Source organism: Mesoplodon mirus (genome assembly GCF_964341445.2).
Source record: "Mesoplodon mirus genome assembly, chromosome: 8".
NCBI lineage: Eukaryota > Metazoa > Chordata > Mammalia > Artiodactyla > Ziphiidae > Mesoplodon > Mesoplodon mirus.
Genome location: NC_138984.1, coordinates 11,434,412 through 11,457,888, shown reverse-complemented (window position 1 = coordinate 11,457,888; position 23,477 = coordinate 11,434,412). Strand labels below are relative to the sequence as shown.

General features: G+C 36.0%; 1 protein-coding gene across 7 annotated transcripts in view; it reads left to right on the top strand.

Annotated features, from left to right (window-relative positions):
- AGFG1 (ArfGAP with FG repeats 1) overlaps positions 1–23,477 on the top strand; it is a 65,300-nt gene that overhangs the window by 22,775 nt on the left and 19,048 nt on the right. For 5 of the 7 annotated variants that reach the window (XM_082629754.1, XM_082629749.1, XM_082629750.1 and 2 more), the window contains 4 exons: positions 12,628–12,743; positions 16,248–16,410; positions 17,599–17,752; positions 23,179–23,298. In XM_082629754.1, coding sequence (XP_082485880.1) covers positions 12,628–12,743; positions 16,248–16,410; positions 17,599–17,752; positions 23,179–23,298 — 553 coding nt within the window. The remainder of the gene's footprint in view (positions 1–12,627; positions 12,744–16,247; positions 16,411–17,598; positions 17,753–23,178; positions 23,299–23,477) is intronic. The other 2 variants (XM_082629753.1, XM_082629752.1) reach the window with 1 other exon arrangement.

The following is a 23,477-nucleotide window of genomic DNA, read 5'->3' as shown; positions in this document are numbered from 1 at the left end:
CTGGGGGCACTGCCAGCTCAAGTTCCTGGGAAACATAGCAGTTGAGGTGAATTCCAAGCTTTGCAGTCAAACTCATAGTACAAGTTCTCCCGGTACATATCTGAGTTGTAGTCTTTCACATGTGTCTTCCATTGCTCCAGCATCACCTGCTACCAGGCTGCTGAAAATCAATGTTGGGTTCTTACTGTAGAGCAGGAATGCTAGTTGGTTGCTAGGACCAACCAGCAACCAACAACTGGCATTCATCTTGGCAACAGAAGATGCCATCTGGATGCAGGGTGCTTTATGAGCTGGTAAGAAGGAACTTAAGCTCTGGGGCCATAGATTTTTGAGGAATTGTTGATGACATCGAAGGTTTTTTGGTTCTGTTTCATGAAATTCAAGCCATCCTGCACAGGCAAGATCATCTTTGGGTAGTAGTAGCCATAGGCCATGCCCGGCAGGAACTTCTTAGAGATTTAGATGGTATCTTTTGTCAGTTTTCTCCTAGACCATGGGCTCCACCAGTTCCCCAGGGATGATCTCTTACTGGCCTGTGATGCTAGGATTTTCCCAACGATGGGGTGGCTGTGAGCAGTCATCTTCTGGCACCGGAACCCGTCCTGCTTTGTGCCACCTAACTGCAGTATGGTGCCATAAGTCTTACTGAAGGTGAGCAAGGTCTCCTGGTAGTGTGAGCGCTGTAGCTGCTCTGCTTGAGGGGGGCCTGGTTGGGTTGCCTGCTAAGTTGTCTCTCATACCCCCCTCTCATGGATGGCCATAGCAAGATCTTGTCCCTGGCAGAGGCTGCTCAAAGCCACAGCACAATGGCCATATTTGGCTGTCTTCTGCCCCCCAACTCTCAACATTTTATTATGAGAAATACATAAAACTTTAAAAATTATGCAGGCACATTAAACACGGTGCTGTATTTGCATTAGCAAATATCTGTGTGTGTCTCCATTTGGTCATCCACCTTATATTTTTCTTGCATTTCAAAGTAATTTGCAAACATTAGTTCATATCACCCATAAAATCTTTTGTATATCATTAATTAGAATTCGATATTTGTTCAGATTTTTTGAGGTATAATTTATGCACAGTGAATGTAAAAGTCTTAAGTGCACCTTTGGAAGAGTTTTGATAAATGTATCCAGTTTGGTAACCCAAAGTCCTATAAAGATATAGAACATGACCATCATTCCCCCAGAGTTCCCCTAACATCTCTTCCTGTTCAGTCCCTCCCCTTTCCAGAGGCAACCACTGTTTTGATTTTTATTCATACTCGTATAAAGAAAATAATTAAGAATGTGCTTTTTTTGTTCTACAAATAACAAATACTGGAAAGCGTATGGACAGAAGGGACCCCTCCTACACTCTTGGTAGAAAGGTAAATTGGTGCAGCTACTATGGAAAGCAGTATGGAGGTTCCTCAAAAAACTAAAAATAGAGTTGTCCTATGATCCAGCAATTCCTCTCCTCGACATATATCCAGACAAAACTATAATTCAGAAAGATAAATGCATCCCTATGTTCATAGAAGCACTATTCACAGTAGCCAAGACATGAAAACAACATGTGTCCATCAGCAGATGAATGAATAAAGATGTGGTTCATATACACAATGGAATACTACTCAGCCATAAAAACGAATGAAATAATGCCATTTACAGCAAACATGGGGGACCTAGAGATTATTGTACTACGTGAAGTAAGCCAGAAGACGTATCATATGATATCAAGTATGTGTAGAATCTAAAAAAAATGTTACAAATGAATTTACTTACAAAGCAGAAACAGACTTAGAAAACAAACTTATGGTTACCAAAGGGGAAAGGTGAGGGGGAAGGATAAATTAGGAGCTTGGGATTAACATATACACACTGCAATATATAAAATAGATAATCAACAAGGACCTACTGATTGCTTTTCTTTCGATTATGGATCACACTCTCTTGTGTATCTAGTGATTTTGGATTATATCTAGAGCATCGGCAAATGGTAGGTTGTAGAGCCTCTGGGTTCTGTCTTGTTTGTCCAGAAAGTATTGGTTTTGTTTGTTTGTTTTGTTCACTTTTTACTTTAGCAAACTCTGCCTCTCCTGGTGGGAGCCAGTTGAAATCTCTGTTCAGTTCTTTTAGTCCTTAATTGAACTGCTTTGAATTGTCCCTGTACATGCCTCGATCAAGGGTGAGCCAGAGATTTGTGCAAAGTTGTTATGCAAGTTTTGCATCTCTCCCTTCTTGGACATACCCTTCACTTTCCAGTTGCTGTGGTTGTGAACTCTGTCTTTAAGCTTTTAGATTTGTGGATTTCTCCTTGAGTTTTGGCAGCTCTGCTTGGCAGAGGTCTGCTTTCAAATGATGATCTTTAAAAACAGAGTAGGTACTTAGTGCTGTTTCTTTCTTACAGGTGTTGACTCTTCTCCAGAATCTGTTTACCTGTGGTTGCTTTCTAGTGCCTTCTGATAATTCTTATAAAGTGTGCTGAGTTTATAGTTGTTAATTTCTGGGAGCTGGGTTTTAATTTGAGCTACACTGACGTTACTGGAAGTGGAACCTGCTCTGCTTGTCTTTAAACCTTTTTTTTTTATTCTATAAGTTTCCCTTCAGTTATTTACTCTTATTCTCTCTCCCCCTCCCTTTTTCCCTTTCTCAGCTCAGTCATTTTTCAGTAGTCCCACTATCACGATTTTGCTGATTCTGTCCATGCAGTGTCAGTGTTGCTCTGTCATCTCAGTTCCCTATAAATTGATAGTCGTATCTAGTAGCTTCCTAAGATTCACATTTAATTGAGGGAAGAGGGAAGACTCAGTGTTACATAGGTTAGGTGGTGTGTTCTTTTGTGGAGAAACACATTTTCGTGTTTTTGTCTGTGTTGAGAAGGGGTGGCTAATACTCTGCCTACATCCATTAGTAGGGATTGTAAAATGGTGATAATGGAAAGCTACTATAATTTACCACTTCTGCAAATCTCATTTTTACTTAGAAGAGCTTGCCCTAAATTTTCCTTTTCCTCTTTTTATATTAACCTGTGAGCCATCTGTCTATTTGCAAATATTCAAAGAAAACTAAATGTTTCTTCTTCTCATGATTGATTTGTGTAGAATATGGTACAGATCACGTTTACTTCAGAGACTTGTTTTGCATTTGGGCCAGTTAATCTCTCTGTTCCTTTGCCAAGGGCTACATTCCCAACCTTAGTCAACTGCCTGGCAAATGCATGCTTTCAGTCACCAGGACAACCAGACAATAGAATGTCCGTCCAAATCAGTCCCTATCATTGAGCCTTAGATGAAGCTAAACAGTGGGTGAGTAGTGTTCATGCTAGAGGTGGTGCTCTGGTGTTGATGCTCTCCCTAAACCATTGATAATCCTTACACTGATAGTTCTCACTTCATATCAAGACAAGTAAATAAAACTTCTTAATATTCGGTTCTAAGTGAAGTATCAGACCAACTTGCCCATTCTCCTCCCTTGCTCACCTCTGTGTTTATTCTTGTTATATTCTGAAAAACGTAAAAAATTCTCTCCCTGTAGGGAGAGAAACGTAAACCTTTGGTAATTTTTCCTTCTTGGCAAGCTTGCTTATCAGATTCATACTGTCTTAGGGAATGAGAATGCTTTGCTTTAAGAGACTTCACAAATTAAGTTTAGAACAAATGGAACCAAAACGTTGGTGGGAATTTTTTTTTAATACCATTTTAGAAAATGGTTCTAAAGTTTATCCAAAAGCTCAAAAAAAGTAAAACTAGCTGGAAAGAATTTATAAAGCAAGGAGTAAATAGGATTGGCTCTAGTAGATACTAAATGTGTGCCTGTGTTTATAGGCAGTAATTTGCAATGTAAACTTGAAGTAATTAATTACAGTAATCTGAAGCTAGTGCAGGGCCTAGTAGACTAGATCTGTAGACTAGAGCCTGAGATATACTATAATCCTTATGTATATTAAATATGTATATGAAGTTATTATAAAATAAATTAAGTTCAGCAGTCTGCTGTGGAAGGAATTTGTTATTCAGTAAATGGAGAATCAATTAGAATGTTAACTGACATGGTACACCAAAATAAATTTAAGAAAAATTTTAGAGTTAGGAAGCCATAAAAATATAGAAAATAGTCTCAAAGTATTTCCCTACAAGATACTTATTAATCTTAAGGGGAAAAATAGTGACTTTACTGTGGAGAAATCTGGCCTATATTGTTATAACCAAGTGATTAAAGTTAACATCACCAGGAATGGGACAAACTGACATCATGTGCTTCCTGATATGATGCACTGGGAAGGATACAACATCAGTTATGTGGTATTCCTTCCCAAAATGCATAACATAACTTTAATTATGAGGAACCTAAATTAAGGAACATACTATAAAATAACTGACTTGTACTCTTCAGAGATGTCAAGGTCATTAAAGACAAAAACAGAGTAAGGAACGGTTCCCGATTAAAGGAGACAAGACAGTTATGGATACTGTACCAGGAGAACTTTTTCCATTTGCTGTTAAGGATACTGTTAAGATAATGGTTAGTCTGTGGATTAGATAGTAATAGTATAAAGTGTTAATTTCCTGATTTTGGTAATTGTGTTACGGTTATAGGAAAATGTCCTCATTTTTAGGAGATACACATTTAGAGGTAAAAGGTTCATGTCTGTAATTTAAATGGTTCCAAAACTTTTTTTGGAGAGAGAATGATAAAGCAAATGTTAATCTTAGAGACTCTAGGTAAAAGTTTCATGTCTGTAATTTAAATGGTTCCAAAACTTTTTTTAGAGAGAGAATGATAAAGCAAATGTTAATCTTAGAGACTCTAGGTAAACAATACATGGGACTTCTTTCCACTACAATTGCAACTTTTCTGTAAAACAGATTATTTCATAACTAAAAGGCAGGCAAAACTAAATGGTAGTGTTTAAGGTTAGCTGACTACATATTTAACATTTAAACGTGTGGAGACTTTATAGACTAAAAGCAATGGAAGAAATCACAAAAGTAAAAATTGGCAAATTTAGCTAAAACATGGAAACTTACTAAAGACATAGCATACAAAATTGAAAGAGCAATACAGGGTACAGGGTAATTTACATATGTCATCTTAGTTTGATAAAATAGGGCAGTTGATAATCTTTCTCCAAATTACTTGTCCCTTTGCTAATATACTAAATCTTACATTTATAAAGCTGTTTATAAAGCACATTCATGAATAGATGTGTTTAGGAGGTGGGGGGCAGCTTAGCAAGCTCATGCTCCTTACTGAAGAAAGGGGGGGGAAGACTCCCTCTCCTGGGAAAACCACAAAACACACACACAACACACAAAACACACAGCTGTTTGGACTAAGAATGGATGCCTAACCCTAGGGGCCAGGGACTAATCAGATCCTCTCTTACGAAATTGAATTAAGGTTCACAGAGGCTGGATTGAAAAGATGAATCACTTAACCAAAAAGGCAGTATGTAGTTGGGCCATGTGAAGTCTTAACAAGTAAACAGGGAAAAAGAAATTGTACTAAGATAAGCAAGAGCAGGGATTAGACATAGTATGAGAAGCAAAAGTGATAAACTATGTGTTTGCAGGGGGCGGGGTGTGGAGAAGGACTTTGGAAACAGGTAATCAGACTGCCTAGGTCCCAGATGGCTTCCTGTTTGCAGCGCAGGTTCCCATGTTTTAAGTGTTACTGTTCACTTTGCATAAACTTGTTTTATCTGATCAAATGTGGCTGAGTTTTGGTTCTTTGCAACCTACATGGAATGCAATTCTGACGTTAGAGACATTAAATAAAACAAGGCATGAGAGTGTGCTGTGAGTTGTATATACTGACTTTTACCATAGGTGTCTGAATTAGATCTGCTGTTCTCCTTCACAACTCACAAACACTTGCAGTTAAGGTTTATTGCTATTTCCACTTCATTTAATTTCTCTCTAGTATCCTAAATATTTTCTTCTTTTATCTTTTCTATTTCTTTGTAATTATCAGTTATTTTGAAAAGTGTTACTCTCTCCCTGAAACTTAAACTATGGTACTTTTCTCCTTCATTCTCAAGTGAATGGGTATGTATAATAAATTGGCCCTTAGGTAGTCCTCACTCTTGGAAAGTTCTTCCTGCAGGGAAAGGCTTCTTTCATTTTATGTTCATCTCTCTGTTGTTATTCCCCATGCACATTATAACACAGACTTCAAAAATAGGCTTTTATTTATTATACTATTTAAATCATTATTATTCTTGGATGCTGGGATGGTATCATAGTAAGTCCACGTTGCACGTAATTCAGGCATCGGCAAGCTTTTTCTATAAAGAGCCAGATAGTAAATATTAGGCTTTTGTATCATACAGTCTCTGTTGCAACTACCTAGCAAAGCAGCCCTAGACAATAGATAAACAAGCAGACATCGCTGTGTTCCAGTGAAACTTCAGCTGTAAACACAGGCTGTAGGCCAGATTTAGCCTGGGAGGTGTAATTTGCTAACCTTTGTCCTAAATTTGATTTGAGAATTTGGATCAGTGAATTTATTACTTCTGCGTAAGTTGGTAAGCTGAATGTTCTAGGTCAGCATGTATATTTTAGATGGAACGAAGGGGAAAAAAAGATAATTTCTACTGTATATATATTTCAGGGCTGTTAGGAAGTTGCTTCCACCCATGCACCAGATATTTATTTAGTGTCTGCTCTATGTTTGGCAGGCACTGAGAATACAGATAGTGGGGAATTGGAGAGAAGGTTCCTGCCACGTGAAATTTACATTTAGAAGTTGTGAGATAAAGGTCTGTGAAAATAAATAATACATTGTGATAACGTGTATATGAGTTTTGGTGTGGGGAATGTTACCCCTTTGGAATGGGTGGTCAGGGAAGACTTTATGAGGGGGCCTTTGTGGCTGGAAAGAGCGATGATGTAAGATGAGTTTGCAGAGTTAATCAGGTGTGAGATCCTATGGGGCCTAAACAGGTGGTGATGAAGGATTTGATTCTTAGGCTAAGGAAGCCATTATAAGGTAGTTCATGCTTAAATTAAAAAACAACAACAACAAACTAGGATTAAATAAATTGGATTTGATGTCTCATAAATCTGATATTCCCTCACATACCCAAATTATCTGTCTGGTTCACAAAGGCTCTGGTGTCTCGTTGGTCTGCACATACAGCTTGTGCATGCCTGTTTTCAATGACTCAGTTGCATATGTTCTAATTCTTGCTAAAACATTTTTTAAAACCAAATTTTAAGATGGAATATACCATACAGTCTTCAAAAGATGTAAATAATTGCAGGACTATCTGTTTCTTTGCAAAAGGCATATGGATAGTGTTATTTCTTTAAGCACTATTAATGAGAATAAATCCTTTATAGATAGGTCATCACTGAGAAATACCTGTCAGCTGTTGACCTAGAAATACTAGCATAGTCATGCTCATGTAGACTTGGGTGAGTGTAGAAAATTTTAATCATGTACTTGTTTTTTCAGTATTTAACTTAAATCATGACATATATATGAGATATTGTTTCTTTTCTTTTTTTTTTTTTTTTTTTGCCGTACGCGGGCCTCTCACTGTTGTGGCCTCTCCCGTTGCGGAGCACAGGCTCCGGACGCGCAGGCTCAGCAGCCATGGCTCACGGGCCCAGCCGCTCCGCGGCATGTGGGATCTTCCCGGACCGGGGCACGAACCTGTGTCCCCTGCATCGGCAGGCAGACTCTCAACCACTGCGCCACCAGGGAAGCCCCGAGATATTGTTTCTGATTGTTAATTTTTAGGACAAAATAAGGCAAAAAACCCCCCAAAAACCCTTGTTTTCCCTTTTAGGGAAAAATGTTATGTTGCTGATAGAATTTGTGTAGGTCTATCATAACTCTCCAGAGAGCTTCTAATGTTAATATTTATTTCTGCTAAATTTTTCTTTCTGCTTCCAAAAAGTGGATGTTAGTTACTTGCTCATGAATTTTTCAGTTCCTTAAGTTTCCTTTTTTTTTTTTTTTTCAGTACGTGGGCCTCTCACTGTTGTGGCCTCTCCCGTTGCGGAGCACAGGCTCAGCGGCCATGGCTCACGGGCCCAGCCGCTCTGCGGCATGTGGGATCTTCCCGGACGGGGGCACGAACCCGTGTCCCCTGCATCGGCAGGCGGACTCTCAACCACTGTGCCACCAGGGAAGCCCTAAGTCTCCTATTTGTTCCTATATTTTATGGGCAGTACTGTTAACTGCTGTAATTATATCTAACAGAAGAAGGCACTCCATCTCTCTACTAAGGAGAGAAAGGACAGAAAGGAGTCTGAACTCTAGTTGATGTGTATAGGTTGGCTTAATGAAAAAAGTTTCTCTACTTCCAGAGAATCTTTCTGTCCTTTCCTTATTTTTATATCTTTGGACCTAGAGGTTGCAAGCAGGGTCATGTCACATTGTTTATTCTTTGTATCTCTTTTGTGAAAATAAGGGGTTGTCTGAATTTTAAAGGTAAGTATCCATTCCAGCAAGTTTCCACTCTATTTTGTTGTCCCTGAGAGGATTATAAAACTGTAACATGTTATCTCTATTCATATCTATTTGTCTGATGCAACACTGTTTTCTTACTCTTCTTTTTATATGTGAGTAATTGAGAATTAGTATGGATGGTCCCTATTCTGGTGTTCATAATTGAGTTTGTGAAACTGCTTGCACTGCATGTATTTACTATCATGATTTAGGTTCGGTGCTGCATAGCTTTCAGCTGCCCTTCTAGCTCTGTCTCCAAGCACCTGGTTTGTCTGGATACACAAATGGGTTTTCTTGCTTCCTGGCTTCTGGGGGAGTGGTGGGGGGCGTTCAGCTGATGGAGAACATTGTCAGCGGACCAAAGAAAGGAAGGAGGGAAAGGTTAAGATAAATTTACTTCCTTAACTTCTTTCATGTGGGATTTCTGTAGCCTGGCTGCCTCCTTTCATTGAAGGTCAAAACTCCCATCAAATAGCCCTCTTAGTTTTAAGGTCACTTCACTTGAGTAAGAATTCAGCTGCCAAGAGTGGCAGGTATAGTTAGGATTTTGAGCAATATAGCAAATAGCTATTGTGGGATAGCATAGTCAGAAGAAATAAGAGCTGACTAACAACATGATGGAACTTTGATAGTAAGATAGCAGGAATTTGTAGTGGACCCAAGCAGTGAGTTTTAATTATTTTCTCTAGCAGTTTGACCTGTCAGAGAGAAGGATCAGAACCACCAGCAGTTGGTACAGAATTTTGAGTGACTCCTACAGGCTGCTAATGGCAAATATCTATAAAGTTTATCATCAAGCACTCCATCTTTGCTTTGTATTCCCATGTTGAGTGCCAAGACAATAACTTTATGATCTGTCTTTAACCCATCTCCTTTTTATGTTTGTATCAATATGTTTATTATTTACTATTCATTAATCGTTTTTAGTTAAAAAAATCGTATATGTTAGTTAATAGGGGTTTTGGAATACAAAGACTAAATGTCATGAAGTGAACTAAACTAATTCTGTCAATTACAGTTAATAAGTCTTCGAGCAAATTTCTCTTGTTTTCTCACTTGGGAATTTTTAAAATAAAAGAATTAGAAACTACCAGTTCTCGCTTTACGAATGTAATTGTAAAGCCACAGAATCTTTTCCTGAGGAGAGTCTCATGCGGGTTTTTTTTTTTTTAGTGTTTTAATTTTATTGGAGTATAGTTGATTTACAATGTTGTGTTAGTTTCAGGTGTACAGCAAAGTGATTCAGTTATACATATGCGTATATTCATTCTTTTTTAGATTCTTTTCTCATATAGGTTATCATACAATATTGAGTAGAGTTCCCTGTGCCATACAGTAGGTCCTTGTTGGTTATCTATCTTATATATAGTAATGTGTGTCTCTTTATCCCAAGCTCCTGATTTATCCTCCCCCCTTAACCATTAGTTTGTTTTCAATATTTGTAAGTCTGTTTCTGTTTTGTAAATAACTTCATTTGCATATTTAAAAATTAGATTCCACATATGAGTGATATCATATAATATTTGTCTTTCTCTGTCTGACTTCACTTAGTATGATAATCTCTAGGTCCACCCATGTTGCTGCAAATGGCATTATTTCATTCTTTTTTTTATGGCTGAATAGTATTCCACTGTATATATATACCACATGTTCTTGATCCATTCCTCTGTTGATGGACATTTAGGTTGCTTCCATGTCTTGGCTGTTGTAAATAGTGCTGCAGTGAACATTGGGGTGCATGTTTCCTTTTGGATCATGTGGTTTTTTAAAAGTAGCTAAATATCTATTGGAGAAGCTGGCCCTCTACAGGGTTTATATAGTATTTCTAGCGTAAGTTGCATTACCATTCCTGGGTATCTGAACTTCTTGGGCTTTGCCACTGAAATGTTTTTATAATGAGATTGTGCCTTCACCTAGGCCTCACTTGTGTCAGTTGTACTGCCTTAATGACTTTGTAGTATCTGTACTGAGCCTAGAGTAGGAAGGAACCACAAGAAATTCTATTTTGAACATGCTTGGGATACATAATAAGAGAGGAAAAGGGTGAATCCTTTTTTCCTGTCTTTATTTCTCTCTTACCCACTTCAGTGAGGAGGTAAGCTTGAGAAGGGTGCTACCTTTCTGTCTGATTTCTCAAATCTTTGTCAGGCTTTTGAAGTTAGATACTGCCTTCTTTTCAGTGTTAAAACTGGTTATTCTTTAAAGTAATATAATTTTGGAAACTTGTGGATGTGTTTTTATAGCATTACTGAGGAATAATTAATTATAATAAATTGTGTATATTTAAAGTGTACAATTTGAGTTTTGACATATGTTAAACCATCATTACAGTAACAAGATAACATACATTTTCATCACCCCCAAGAGTTTTTTGTGCCCCTTTGTAATGCTTCTCCTGATCTGCTTTCCATCACCATAGATAAGTTTACATTTTCTAAGATTTTAAATGAATGTAATTACATAGTATGTACTTTGTAGGGGATGGTTCTGAGGTCTGTCAATCAGCATAATTGTCTTGAGGTTTATGCACGTAGTTTCTTGTGTCAATAATTTGTTCATTTTTATTGCTGGATAGTATCTTACTTGGATATTCCACAGTTAATCCATTTACCTGTTGATAGACATTTGGGTTGTTTTCCGTTTGGAGTTACTAGCAGTAAAGCTGCTGTGAACATTTGTGTACAAATCTCAGTATGGACATATGCCTTTATATTTCTTGAATAAATACTTAGAAGTAGGATGGCTGGGTCATATCGTAGGTATATGTTTAACTTTTAAGAAACTACCAACTGTCTTCCAAACTGGTTGTACCATTTTTACATTCTTGAGAGTTCTAGTTGTTCCACATTCTCACCAGCATATGATATGGTCAGTCTTTTTTTCTTTTCCTGGCTAGAACCGTTATTATTTCAGAAATAACCATCCAGTGTAACTTGAGGTGGTTAGAATAGTTATTTCTGGATGGCTGTAATAAATATTTGTCAAAACACCAAGTATCTCAATAATCATACACTTACTTCATAAGAACTTCCAAAAGTTCTTATGTATCAAAAAAAATTACAAATGGCACAAGAGAGTTAATGGTCTATAGAGGAGAGAAGGAAAATTATTCTAGGGGAAATTCTGATGAAGCATTTTCTCCAGTGCATTTTTGATTAACATAGTTCGTGAAAAAAGCCTTGCTTTATCTTCCTTTAGTCTTTTTTGTTTTTGGCCATTCTAGTGGTATGTATGGGTGTCTGTGTAGTGGGGTCTCAGTGTTTTTTAAATTTGCATTTTCTACATGACTAATGATGTTGGGATGTTTATTTGCCATTTGTATATCTTCTTTGGTGAAGTGGCCAACTTTTCTGCCCACTCTTAAAAAAGTACTGATTTGGGGTCTGTTTTATCACTGAGTTTTAAGAATTCAAGGTTTTATACATTTTGTAACTACCTTTTTTCAGTTGGTGGCTTGCCTTTTCATTTAATTTTTTTGAAAAGCAACAGTTGTAAATTTTGATGAAGCCCACCTTATAAATTTTGTCTTTATAGTTCTCTTTATGCTTTGTGTCTTATTTGAGTTCTGCATCATTTCACTTCTTTGATTTTACTGAAAACTTAAATAATCTCAGATTCTCATTTTTTAGTCATTACGGAAAAAAAGCATAGGAGGTAATTATAAAGCTAGAGTTGTATCTGCCTTGTATTTGTGTTATGTTTTACTTTAATAGCATATTACTTATGATTCTAGTACTTTTTATTTGTTCTTTTTGGTTGATTTTTAAACTTGTCAAGGATTCAGGAAATTGCCACTCACTGGTCTAATTCCTTTGTTTTACGGGGTGAAGGAACTGTGGTTCATAAAGGTTACATGACTTTGCTAATTGTTTACAGTGTATGATTATTTTAAGACCAAACAATCTGAGGTCCTCTTAAATGCCATTTCACTGTTTGTTTCCCTGTGAGGAGCTGTTCTTTGTGATACTGTTGATAAGATTTTACTGCATGCTGTAACATTAAAATAAATTTAGTTCCTTCATTTGTTGCTTCTTCATTGATCATTGTGATAAATATCCTCATTGAAAGCAATATTATTAAAATTAAGTAGGTTATCTTTCTGAGAGAATCTTAATTATCTTAAAATTTCATTAAGTTAAGATGTCGAATTTAACACTTTTGTTTTTTTTAATTCTTTCCAAAGGTCTGTAAACAGATTTGGCTAGGATTATTTGATGATAGATCTTCAGCAATTCCAGACTTCAGGGATCCACAGAAAGTGAAAGAGTTCCTACAAGAAAAATATGAAAAAAAAAGATGGTGAGTGAATAGTTTGTGTTTAGAGCAAAGCCTCCCCAAATCACATTAATTATGGGTAAGATTAGTATAACAGGAAGGAAGGAAGGAAATAAGAAGGTAGGTAGGTAGATAGGGAATAAGGAAATAGGTAGAACTCATTATACTTTAGCTTTTTATTGAATTTGGTTTCCACACGTCTGCTTTATCTTAACTCATCTGTGCCTAGCAGTAGCCTGTTTCTTATCACCAGGCCTCCTACCCTTTTTGGGGAAGTTAGGGATTCTTCCTTCTAAACCTTCTCTATCCCTGTTAGCTTCTCTAGACATTTTAGTCTTATAAAGCCTCCTTTCTTAAAATCTTCCTTCATTTAGCAAGTGTTTATTTACTATCTTTTATATACTAGGCACTATGCTAAAGCACTCATGAAGCAATCTATTCATTCACTTAATTGCATGTTGTAGTAATTCTTTGCTCAAAATATCACTCACTGCCCAACCAAGAAGTCATTTTACTCTACCTGTTTAAGAAGGAAGATTTTATACCTTTTTAACTAAATCTGTCAGATGTTAATTTTTAAAAAGGAATTAAAACAGGTATGTATTGGCTAGTAAGCCTTTTAAAGCAGAGGAGGGGGTATATTCGAAGAACTAGTAGTGTTCAATTACTTTGAGCTCTTCATTTTTACCTGTATGAGTACAATTTAAGTCAGTTTACTGAGACTCAATGATGAAGTCTTGGTTGTTTCTTTATCAATATTCAGTAGTGTATATTTTCCTTCTTGGGACATTAAGAAGTTGAGAGAGAGAGTCACAAATAGAAGGAATAGGTAATGAGGAAGTACATGGCCTCTTGTTTCCCTGAGGAGCTGTATTTGAACCCAGAGAATACCTTCAAGAGCTTGTTTTGGTTGAGGGAATACTTAACCATGGTTATGAGTGAGATATCTCTACCTTCATTAGGTGAGCATAGTAGAAAGAAGTGGCTCTGATTTGTATGTTCTGTGAACTTTGTATTCTTACTGTTCCCTAGAGGAGACTAATTTTTGCCAGGGCTATATATTCAGCGTTACTAGAAACATTAAGTATGAATATAGAAGAAAACATATCAGTAAGATTTTAGTTCAGGAAAGAAAAAACTTAGAAGATGCGGTGATAGTAAAAACATGGTGCCATAAATGATTCTCTTAAAATGAAGTGTATAATTATCTTTTTATCATTTTAGTTCTTAATTTCTTAGACCTTTTCCTAGACCCTTTCCTGTAGTTAAGACATTTCTACTTGATAGCCTTGGCCTAATTTTTGATTTTCCCAACAGTTTTACTTTTACCAGCTCAGAGTTAGTTTGAATAGGACTTATCTGGGATTTCAGATAGTTTAGCTTCAACTAGTAAGAGAAAAGTGTGTGTGAATAAGGTTTATAGAATTAAAACCAGGAACCCCCCCCACATTAATAATAATAACAACAAAATAAAAATAATTCATTCAAACAGTAAGCAAATAATTGTAAACCTCCAATAATTGTAAACCTTCAATAATTATAATTTGTGTTATCTTTTCTGTCCTGAGAAACAGGATAGTTAATAAGAGTAATACAAATACAAACTTCACTTGGTGGGTAGGGGAGAGGGAGTGACCAACATTCAGCTAGGCTGGGACCTGTGCATTTTAAACTCACACTCCTGCATACCTGCGATGTGTAACTAGAGTGGTGCAGTGGTTTTTTTTTTTTTTTCCGGTATGCGGGCCTCCCACCACCGCGGCCTCTCCCGTTGCAGAGCACAGGCTCTGGATGCGCAGGCTCAGCAGCCATGGCCCAAGGGGCCAGCTGCGCCGCGGCATGTGGGATCCTCCCAAACCGGGGCACGAACCCGCATCGGCAGGCGGACCCCCAACCACTGCGCCACCAGTGGATTTTTAACAGGACATAAGCACTATCCAAATGCAGTCTCCCTAAAAAGCCTCACTGGGCAACTATACTTAAAATATTGAGACTGTTGCTGTCATCTAAAGGGATTTTGAAATTGTTCTTTTAACCAGTTTTCAGACTCAATTCCTGTGCTATACGTGCTTAGCTGTTTTACTTTTAGTTAAGCAAGCCTTTGAGCCAAAGACTATTATCTGATTTTATCCTTTAATAAGACTTGGCTATACTCAGAAATTGGCATTATCACTGATAGGCCAAATTATGGGAAAGTGTGACTTCCTGTTTTCTCCCATACACTGGAAAAAACAAAGCAGTTTTATTGTTTGTGATTATTCTATAATTTGATAATAGCCAACACTTGTGTAGCTAACACCTGTACCAGAAAACTGTTCTAAGTACTTCATAAATGTTAACTTGTTTATACCTCATAACAACCATATGTCAATGTTTTAGAAGAAAATTTGGATGCACAGAGAGTTGAAGTAGTTTGCCCTATGTTTCATAGCTATCGAGTGATGGAGTTGGGATTTGAACTCAGATTCTAGAACAGAGTAGAAAAGCTCTGTTTTTCTACTTCTCCCACCTGTGTGATACGGGGAAGGAGGGTAGGTAGAACAAACCCCAGAAATACAGAGAGCAAAAGCTCGCACATAATCCCAGCTCTGGAGATTAGCGTTGCCAATATTTGGGCATTATATTCTTACTACCTCTCTTTCCTTCCTTTACTCCCTTGATCCTGTGAATTCTTACATGTCTGAGATCAAACGTGAAAGACCTGTAAAGTCTTACGGACATCTTTGCATGTCAAGACAGAGTAGCTATGTATTATTCTATTATATAGATGTTAGTGTAATCCTTTTAAGCATTTTTCTCCTGGTGGATTTTGGTTTATTGTCCAATTTTTTGAAATTTTAAAGAGTGCTGTGATAACCTACGTATACATTTATGTGTATACAGTTAGTCAATTATTTCCTAAGGATAAGTTACTAGAAATGGTACTTCTGGGGCACAGTATACCTATTTATGTATTTTAATAGAGAGTAACACAGTTTGTAAAGTTGATACTCAGATCAAATGCGAATGTCATTTTAATTTACAGTTTTATTTGGTTACAAGGATTTTCATCTCTTTGTCTCCCTTGGTGAATTGCTTCTGTCCATTTAAAAGTTGGGTTGTTAATCTTACAGATTTGTAATAGACCTTTATATTTTGAGCTACTAACTGTAATATAATAAATGTTTCTCCCTCCTGCTCTGTTTTCAAACGTTATTTATGAGCGTATGATACTTTGGTTTTTATTAACTATCATCATGATTAACTACGAGTCCTCTTTTTTTAAAAAAGCAGTTATTTAATATATTGTATTTATTAGACAAACTGTAAGTAAATAATCGAAACAAGTTTTGTGGTTAGTCCTTATTACCCTCTCTCTGAACGTTTTAATTAAGTGTAGTCTTAAGCTATCAGTTCTAAGACAGTTTTGAAATAAGATTAATATCAAAACAGTCTTGTACAAAATTAGAATTGAGCTTATAACTTTGAGCTTAGTGTTCCCTACATCTTCCTTAGTTAACTGGCTGTTTCACTTTTCATATGTTTTAGGTATGTCCCACCAGAACAAGCCAAAGTGGTGGCCTCAGTTCATGCCTCTGTTTCAGGGTCCTCTGCCAGTAGCACAAGCAGCACACCTGAGGTCAAACCGCTGAAGTCTCTTTTAGGAGACTCAGCACCAGCACTGCATTTACACAAGGGCACACCGAGTCAGGTGAGTGGTGGTCAAGTCTTTGTAGAGGCTCTGCTTAAGGAGGGTTGAGTACCATGAATTTGGGAATGCATTAAGACAGTTGCAGGACCTTGTATACCAGTAACAGTATGTCCTAATGGTAATACATTAAAAGATGCTCGGTGAAGTGGTTGGAATGTGTCTATGTTTGTTCGTTTTGCTATTGCGAATGCTATTGTGAATACGAGTTTGTAAAGCCGTACAGGAACATGGTTACAACTACCAACACATACGTATCATACGTATCATATAACATACAGTGGTAAAACATGAATCTGTGGTGACCATCAGAGTCAGAACAGTATGGCCTCTGTGTTATTCTTTTACAGGAAAGGATTTCTCAAGCATAGAATTTTTTCTCCATCCTGATTGTGAAGCATGTTTATCATTGAAACGCAGGTGGCTTTGCATTACATAGCGTATTCAAAAAACTGAAGTCTTTTCAGCAGTCGGTGTCTAGAGTTTATGCTTCTGTACTTCATGATAGCGAGCTGTGACAGATCTGTTACTGTGTGGCATTATAATGTCTGTCCGACACAAGAATGATTCTGAAGCACGGTACTATTTGAATTAAATTCCACCTTTTTAAATAATGCATATACTAGGGCATCTAGATAAGTTGCTCCACTTTCATCAAAGGTTTGAGTAGAAAATGAGAGAAGGGTAAAGTCAGTATATTGTAACTCTTCCCATGGATAAAAGATGTGTTCTATGAAAGCCTTGTCATCATACTGTCTTAGCAGTAAGTCTGTCTCGTGTCATGAGGTGTAACAACTGTTGAAATTTCCACTTTCATCAAAGGTTTGAGTAGAAAATGAAGAGAAGGATAAAGTCAGTATATTGTAACTCTTCCCATGGATAAAAGATGTGTTCTATGAAAGCCTTGTCATCATACTGTCTTAGCAGTAAGTCTGTCTCGTGTCATGAGGTGTAACAACTGTTGTAATAATATTTCATTGCTCTTGATTCTGTACTTAACATTGAAAGATAATATGGGAATAGATGTTGAAAATTTGTGCTTTTGAAAAAACATCAAAGAACTCAAAACTCTACAAATAGAAGATTATGTAATCTTTAAACTGTGTTTTAAGCTTGGTGAATTGGAAGTAGTGGTATAAAAATTCAGCAAATCTGACTGGAAGCTCTTTATAGTTAATATGTGGTTTATAGTCTCCTGTTGTAGGTCGCTCTCAAGGGCAGCAGCAGGAAAAGAAGCAGTTTGACCTTTTAAGTGATCTTGGCTCAGACATCTTTGCTGCTCCAGCACCTCAGTCAACAGCTACAGCCAATTTCGCAAACTTTGCACATTTCAACAGTCATGCAGGTAAGTTTTTTTCCAGCAGCTTTTGCCAGAGTGATTGAATAATCATCAAATTAAATGTACACTAATTTAAGAATTGATTTGGTCATTTTGAAGCAGTTTTATTTGATAATTTGAAACTTTGCTTTATGTTTTTTGCGTGTATATATTTCACTTTTTTAAGCATAACAGAAGCCACTGCTTACTGAATTGATTTCCTATTTGTACTTTGGGATTTATTTTACTTTCTTTTATTCACCTATGAAATTGTGATGCTATCCCACTTATTTTTTTTCCTTTCAATTTCATGTCCTGGCTTATAGTTGGATAATAATGGTACAAAGTATGTCATGTATATATGCATCCAGAAATGTGCCTTTTGAGATAGTTTGGAAAATTATAGAAAACCTGCTCTTCAGCCATATTTCTTTCTATCAAGCATTGAAGGAATTTTTTGTTTTAAATACCAGTGGAAACATTTTCTAAGAATATGCTACAGAAGAAGTTGTGGTGCGATTTATGTATGTTTGTGTGTGTGTGTGTGTTTGCTTTTCAAAAGGGATTCTAGGATGAGAATTTCTTTCAGGAGGGATTGTACTGAGAAGGGTAAGAAATCGGGAGGCTCACGCTGTTAGGGCTGTGGTAGGTTTCCATCTGCTTTACATTGGCTGAGCCCAGAAGTCCAGAAGGAGGCTGAGGAGACTCTTCCCTTCATACTGTAGGTGGGAAACCAGTTCCCTCTCTGAGCAGACAGGAGCCCTAGCTTCTGTCCCCCCTCTTGCTTTCGAATGGTGGCCAAAAGAGTTGGTGGAAGAGTCAGTGAATAGAGAGTGACCCTTCTGTAATTTATGAGTATTCTGCATTTATCTCAGTTTTAGGTTTATGGAAATGTAATTTGAAATGATGGAAAAGTAACTGCCAAACTCTTTTGTAAATTTTCAGCTTATTTCATGACTTATTTCATGTTTCCCTTGTGTGTGTGTTTTTGTTTTGTGTTTTTGTCTCTAAACGCAATTTGTGAATATTTGCAAGTCAGGGAATTGATGTTACACTTTTCTGTGTAATCATATTAGCCAAAAATAGACAAGACAGTGCAGCTCCACAGACTAATTTGTACCGTGATTACCCTCATACTTTTAATAACTCCCTTAAAATGGTTTTTGAAAATAATTGTCATTATTTAATCGTAGAAAATGTTAAAAGAGAGAGAAATGTATGATTTTATCAGATTGATAGAAGGTAGTAAATCTTAACTATTTTGTCTCTTTTCCACATATGGCAAAAATGGTAGGACGGATGTGTCTGTGAGGAAGTAGTTGAATAACCATGTAGATAAGGTCAGGTTGCCTGAGAGTAATAGTTTTTTAGCCTGAAGTTCTTTTTGTATTTACAGATGACTACTCAGATCACTTTTCTTACTTCATTTGATTGATCCCAGGAGCATAAAATATATATGGATATTGCAAGAACAAGCTAATAAAATTACTCATTTATTTTCCCTTCTAGTATAGTTGATGCCATCTTTCACATTTTACCTTAAGTAAGTTTTAAATCGGTGTCACGGTTCAATCTGCAATGTCTTTTTCCAGAGCCTTTGCAAGCACTCTGAATTTTACTTTTCCATACATGGTTCATAGATAACAAAGTCATTGATAGCTGAGTTTTTGCCCTGAAATTATCATTAAAAAAAAAAATACATTAGGTGAAAATTTTCTCCTGAACACATTGATGTGACAAATGGAACTTTTACTAGCAAACAGTAATTATTCAGATACGCCAATCTGGCCAGCATTGTTTTAAAGAGAAAACTGTGCTTTTGCAGATGGTTCAATGGGTTAAAAGCCAGAAGTCTTTACCCTTCTTTATTTGAACATTCTGGCTGAGTTGGCGTGTGTGTGGATATGTGTCAGTGGTGGGGTCAGTATTATGTTCAGGAAAAGTCATCTTCTACAGAAATAGGCATGCAGTTAGAAACATAATTTACTACAGCATGTAATAGTTATTTTGCCTGGTAATAAATGTATCACAAAACCTGTGAACTGTAAACTGTAATTGATTCTGGCCACACCTTATATGAGGGATGTCAAACTCAGTTGCCTTGCCACCCAGTTAACACAAATGAATAATATAATGCGGTGCCCCTTTAAAAGGGGGATGGTCTATAATCTCCTGTTGCCACATGAAAATACAGGTTTAGGATTACTAAATACACTGAAAACTTGTTATGTAATGTGAAATGCTCTCTTTTTAAATGTTAGGAATTAATGAAAATAAACTATCATATAGGTGAAACAAAGTCTGTTGGTTAGCTGAATTTGATGAGGGTTGCCTGTTTCCATTCTCTGGTCTCTACATTTTTTTCCCCTTTCTCATGAGTATCTGTTGCTCACCGAAGAGTAAAGACAACTCTTGGCAAGATTCAGGCTCATTAACTTGGTGCCTTAAATTCTAAATTCTGAGTTGACTCCTTTGTACTTTTTGAATAAGACTGTGTAAAAAACATCTTTATTATTTTGTCACATTCTTTTTAGTTTGGATTTCTTTGTGTAGAGATTGTTTGAGGTTCCAGATAGTAATTTTTGTTTATTGAATTTATTAGTGTTTAATTTCCGAAGTTGTGCTTATCAGTTTCATTCTGCAACACTTTACAAATTTAAAAAGTTACTATAGTCAGTTATTGAAGACAGTAGATTCAGTGTCTACAAATAAAAACGGATAGAAGTATTAAAAACCCTGTCTTGCTATAGTGAATAGGTATTTGATGAGTGTGTTTGGTGCTCTGGTTGGAAAACATTGGGAAAATATAAATGTGATAAAATAGGCTTGCCCAACAAAATGGATTGCATTGAACTGATTTTTTTTCCCCTGATGATGTTTGAAACATGTTAAATGTAAAATTTTCCCATATGATGTTCTCTAAATATAAGTTAAATGTAGAATATGTATTATTACAGGCTACAGATATGTTCGAGGTTATAAGCCACAAACTAGCTTAGGGACCCAGTTCTTGTTTCTACAAGGGACAGATGTTTCATTTTTTGTTCCCAGCTGTACAGCTAAGTGTTCAAAAAACTTGGAAACTTGCATTTTGGAATATAATCCACTCTAAATTTGAGAATTTCCTATATCGTGTTCTCTATTCATTTGGTTTATAGTTACATTATCTATTTATTATCTATTTTGGCCTTAATAAACTTATTTTGTCTTTTAGTAGAATTTTCTTCTCTTTGGCTTAGTATTTCAAAGCTCTTAAGAAATTTATTTCTGTTGTTTCATAAGTTGTAGAATCATAGTGTTTGTTGGTTTTGCTAGTAGAGACCATCTAGCAAATCTTCTCATTTTGTTAATGAGAATACTGGTAGAGCCAGAACAATTGAGGGACTTGTCCAGTGGTTTACAGTTACTTATGTTAGGATGGAGTTCCCTGATTCTTATCTTAGATTCCCTTTTCACTAAACTGTACTTGCTTACTGGTGTTCTCAGCAATGCTAAATGGTAACTGTGTTTAAACTTATATTTAAACTGGTATAGTTATTCCTTTCAAAATATTTTTTAGGAAATTAATTTTTTAAATTTATTATTTATCTATTAGCATTTCTTCCATTATATTTCTTTTGGGGAAAGTAAAATTTCAGCCTGTAAAGAAGTTGAATTTTATCATATTAAGTAAAAACAGACAAAATATTGTAGGAGTCCAGAATACAGAATTTATATTGTTAAGCAGTAAGCAGCCTTTTAATTTAGATTCTAGTGTATAGTGCTTAAGGGCCAGGTCAAATGTGTTTCAAAAAGGTTTTCAAGAACGCAGTGTGAGCAGTGACATGTGGGGATAGCACTCCACTCGTCAGAAGTGGTAGGTGCGAAGACACTAGAAGGGAAGTGGCACAGGTGTGTAGGAAAGGGGGGTTACTCTAGGTACATTCCTCCCCCGCCCCCGTCATATCCATTTAGATAGATAAAACAGCAATTACATGAAATACTGTTAAGTTTTCCTGATTTTCTTCCTAGAATAATGTTTTACTTTGTTAATGGAAAATTTTTTTGCTTAGTGACTTCTTTTGGTTTGTTTACAAGTAGAGTACATATTCTTTGAAAAAGCTTGGCGAACTCAGGCAAACAAAGAAGGAAATGATACCTACCTGAAATCTCACTACTTTGATTTAACTAAAATGCAGATTTTCTATGCACATGATGCCATGTTTAACGAAATTAGCAGATGAAAATGTATCTGGAATTTATTAACCTATTTATCTTATTTACTTTGCTGTAAGTATTTTTGTATAGGGCTAAATATTGTTTTACATGAATTTTTTAAATGGCTGCATTATATTCCATTGTATGATGTTCCATAATATATTTAAGTGATCTCTCGTCGGCCATTTGAGTTTCTCAGTTTTTCATTATTATAAAAAACACATTGTTTAGCTGTTAGATTCAGCCATGCTCATTTGCAGTATTCTCTCTTTACAAAAACTACCTAGAATTGCCTGCAAAGGGTTTAAGTGGTTCACTCACTTTGTTGGTGACATATAATCTTTCTCCATATTTTGGACATGATTTTCGTTCTTACCACTTAGCATTCCCTTTCCTGCATACCAACCACTTCTTATTCTTATCTTATCCTCTATAAAAATTTTATCCAGCATCTGTTTTGGCCTTAAAAAAAGTCTTTTGAGTTATTTCGTTTTACTTACATATTTTAACTTCAGGGAAGCCTAGAATTTTGCTCTTAGGTTGGTGACCAGTTGGGAAATACCAGTTGGTCTTTTTCACTGGGTATGAGGTGCATTTATGCTATGATTTTTACGTTTTTATCCTTTCTTAAGTTTTAATATTTTTTAAAAAATGGCAGCCTCCTAATAAAATATGAGTATCTTCAATGTATTTGGTGATCATGTCCTTCTTTTTATACACTCGAGTTTTCTTTTTATACACTCGAGTTTTCTTTTTTTAAATATGTTATGGTATGACATCATTGTAAACTCAAAAAGCAACCAAAAGATTTAATGTAATTAAGCCATCTTTGTATCATTATTTTAGATTCACATAACTGATGAATTACTTATCACTATTTTAAATCTGAATTTTCCAAATGTATCCTGTATCCTGCATCTCTATCTGCTTTAACTAAATATTTAGTGCTCTTAATTCAGAGTTTCCTTTAATAGAGGCACTTTACAGTACTATTCCTGAGGTCACTCAAAGGCCATTGTGTACAAATTTATCATTGTACAAAGCGTTTTTGGAAATTCCTGGGTACCCTTTAATTAATTGCTTGAAGTTCGGTGAAATAAACACTGGTAAAATTTAAAATCAGATTTCTAAATGAATTTTCTTTAAAGTAAGTTGTGAGACATAGAAAGTTTCATAAAATTCTTAAATTCATTTATCATATTTTTCATTTATAATTTTCATATTCATTAACATATATTGTTCCTTACCATTTACAGCTCAGAATTCTGCAAATGCAGATTTTGCAAACTTTGATGCATTTGGACAGTCTAGTGGTTCGAGTAATTTTGGAGGTTTCCCCACAGCAAGCCACTCTTCTTTTCAGCCCCAATCTACAGGTAGAGCTCTCCAGCATTATGCTTAAATGTTTACTTCAAAAAATAAAAAACTCTCTAGAGGTAGTTTTGGAAAATTACTCTAAACTTAAATTCTGTGATTATCTGGTTCTAAAATAGTTGTCTTACAAAGCTCTGGGGAAACCTGAAATCTTTATATTTTTATTTGTTCGTTTGTTTTT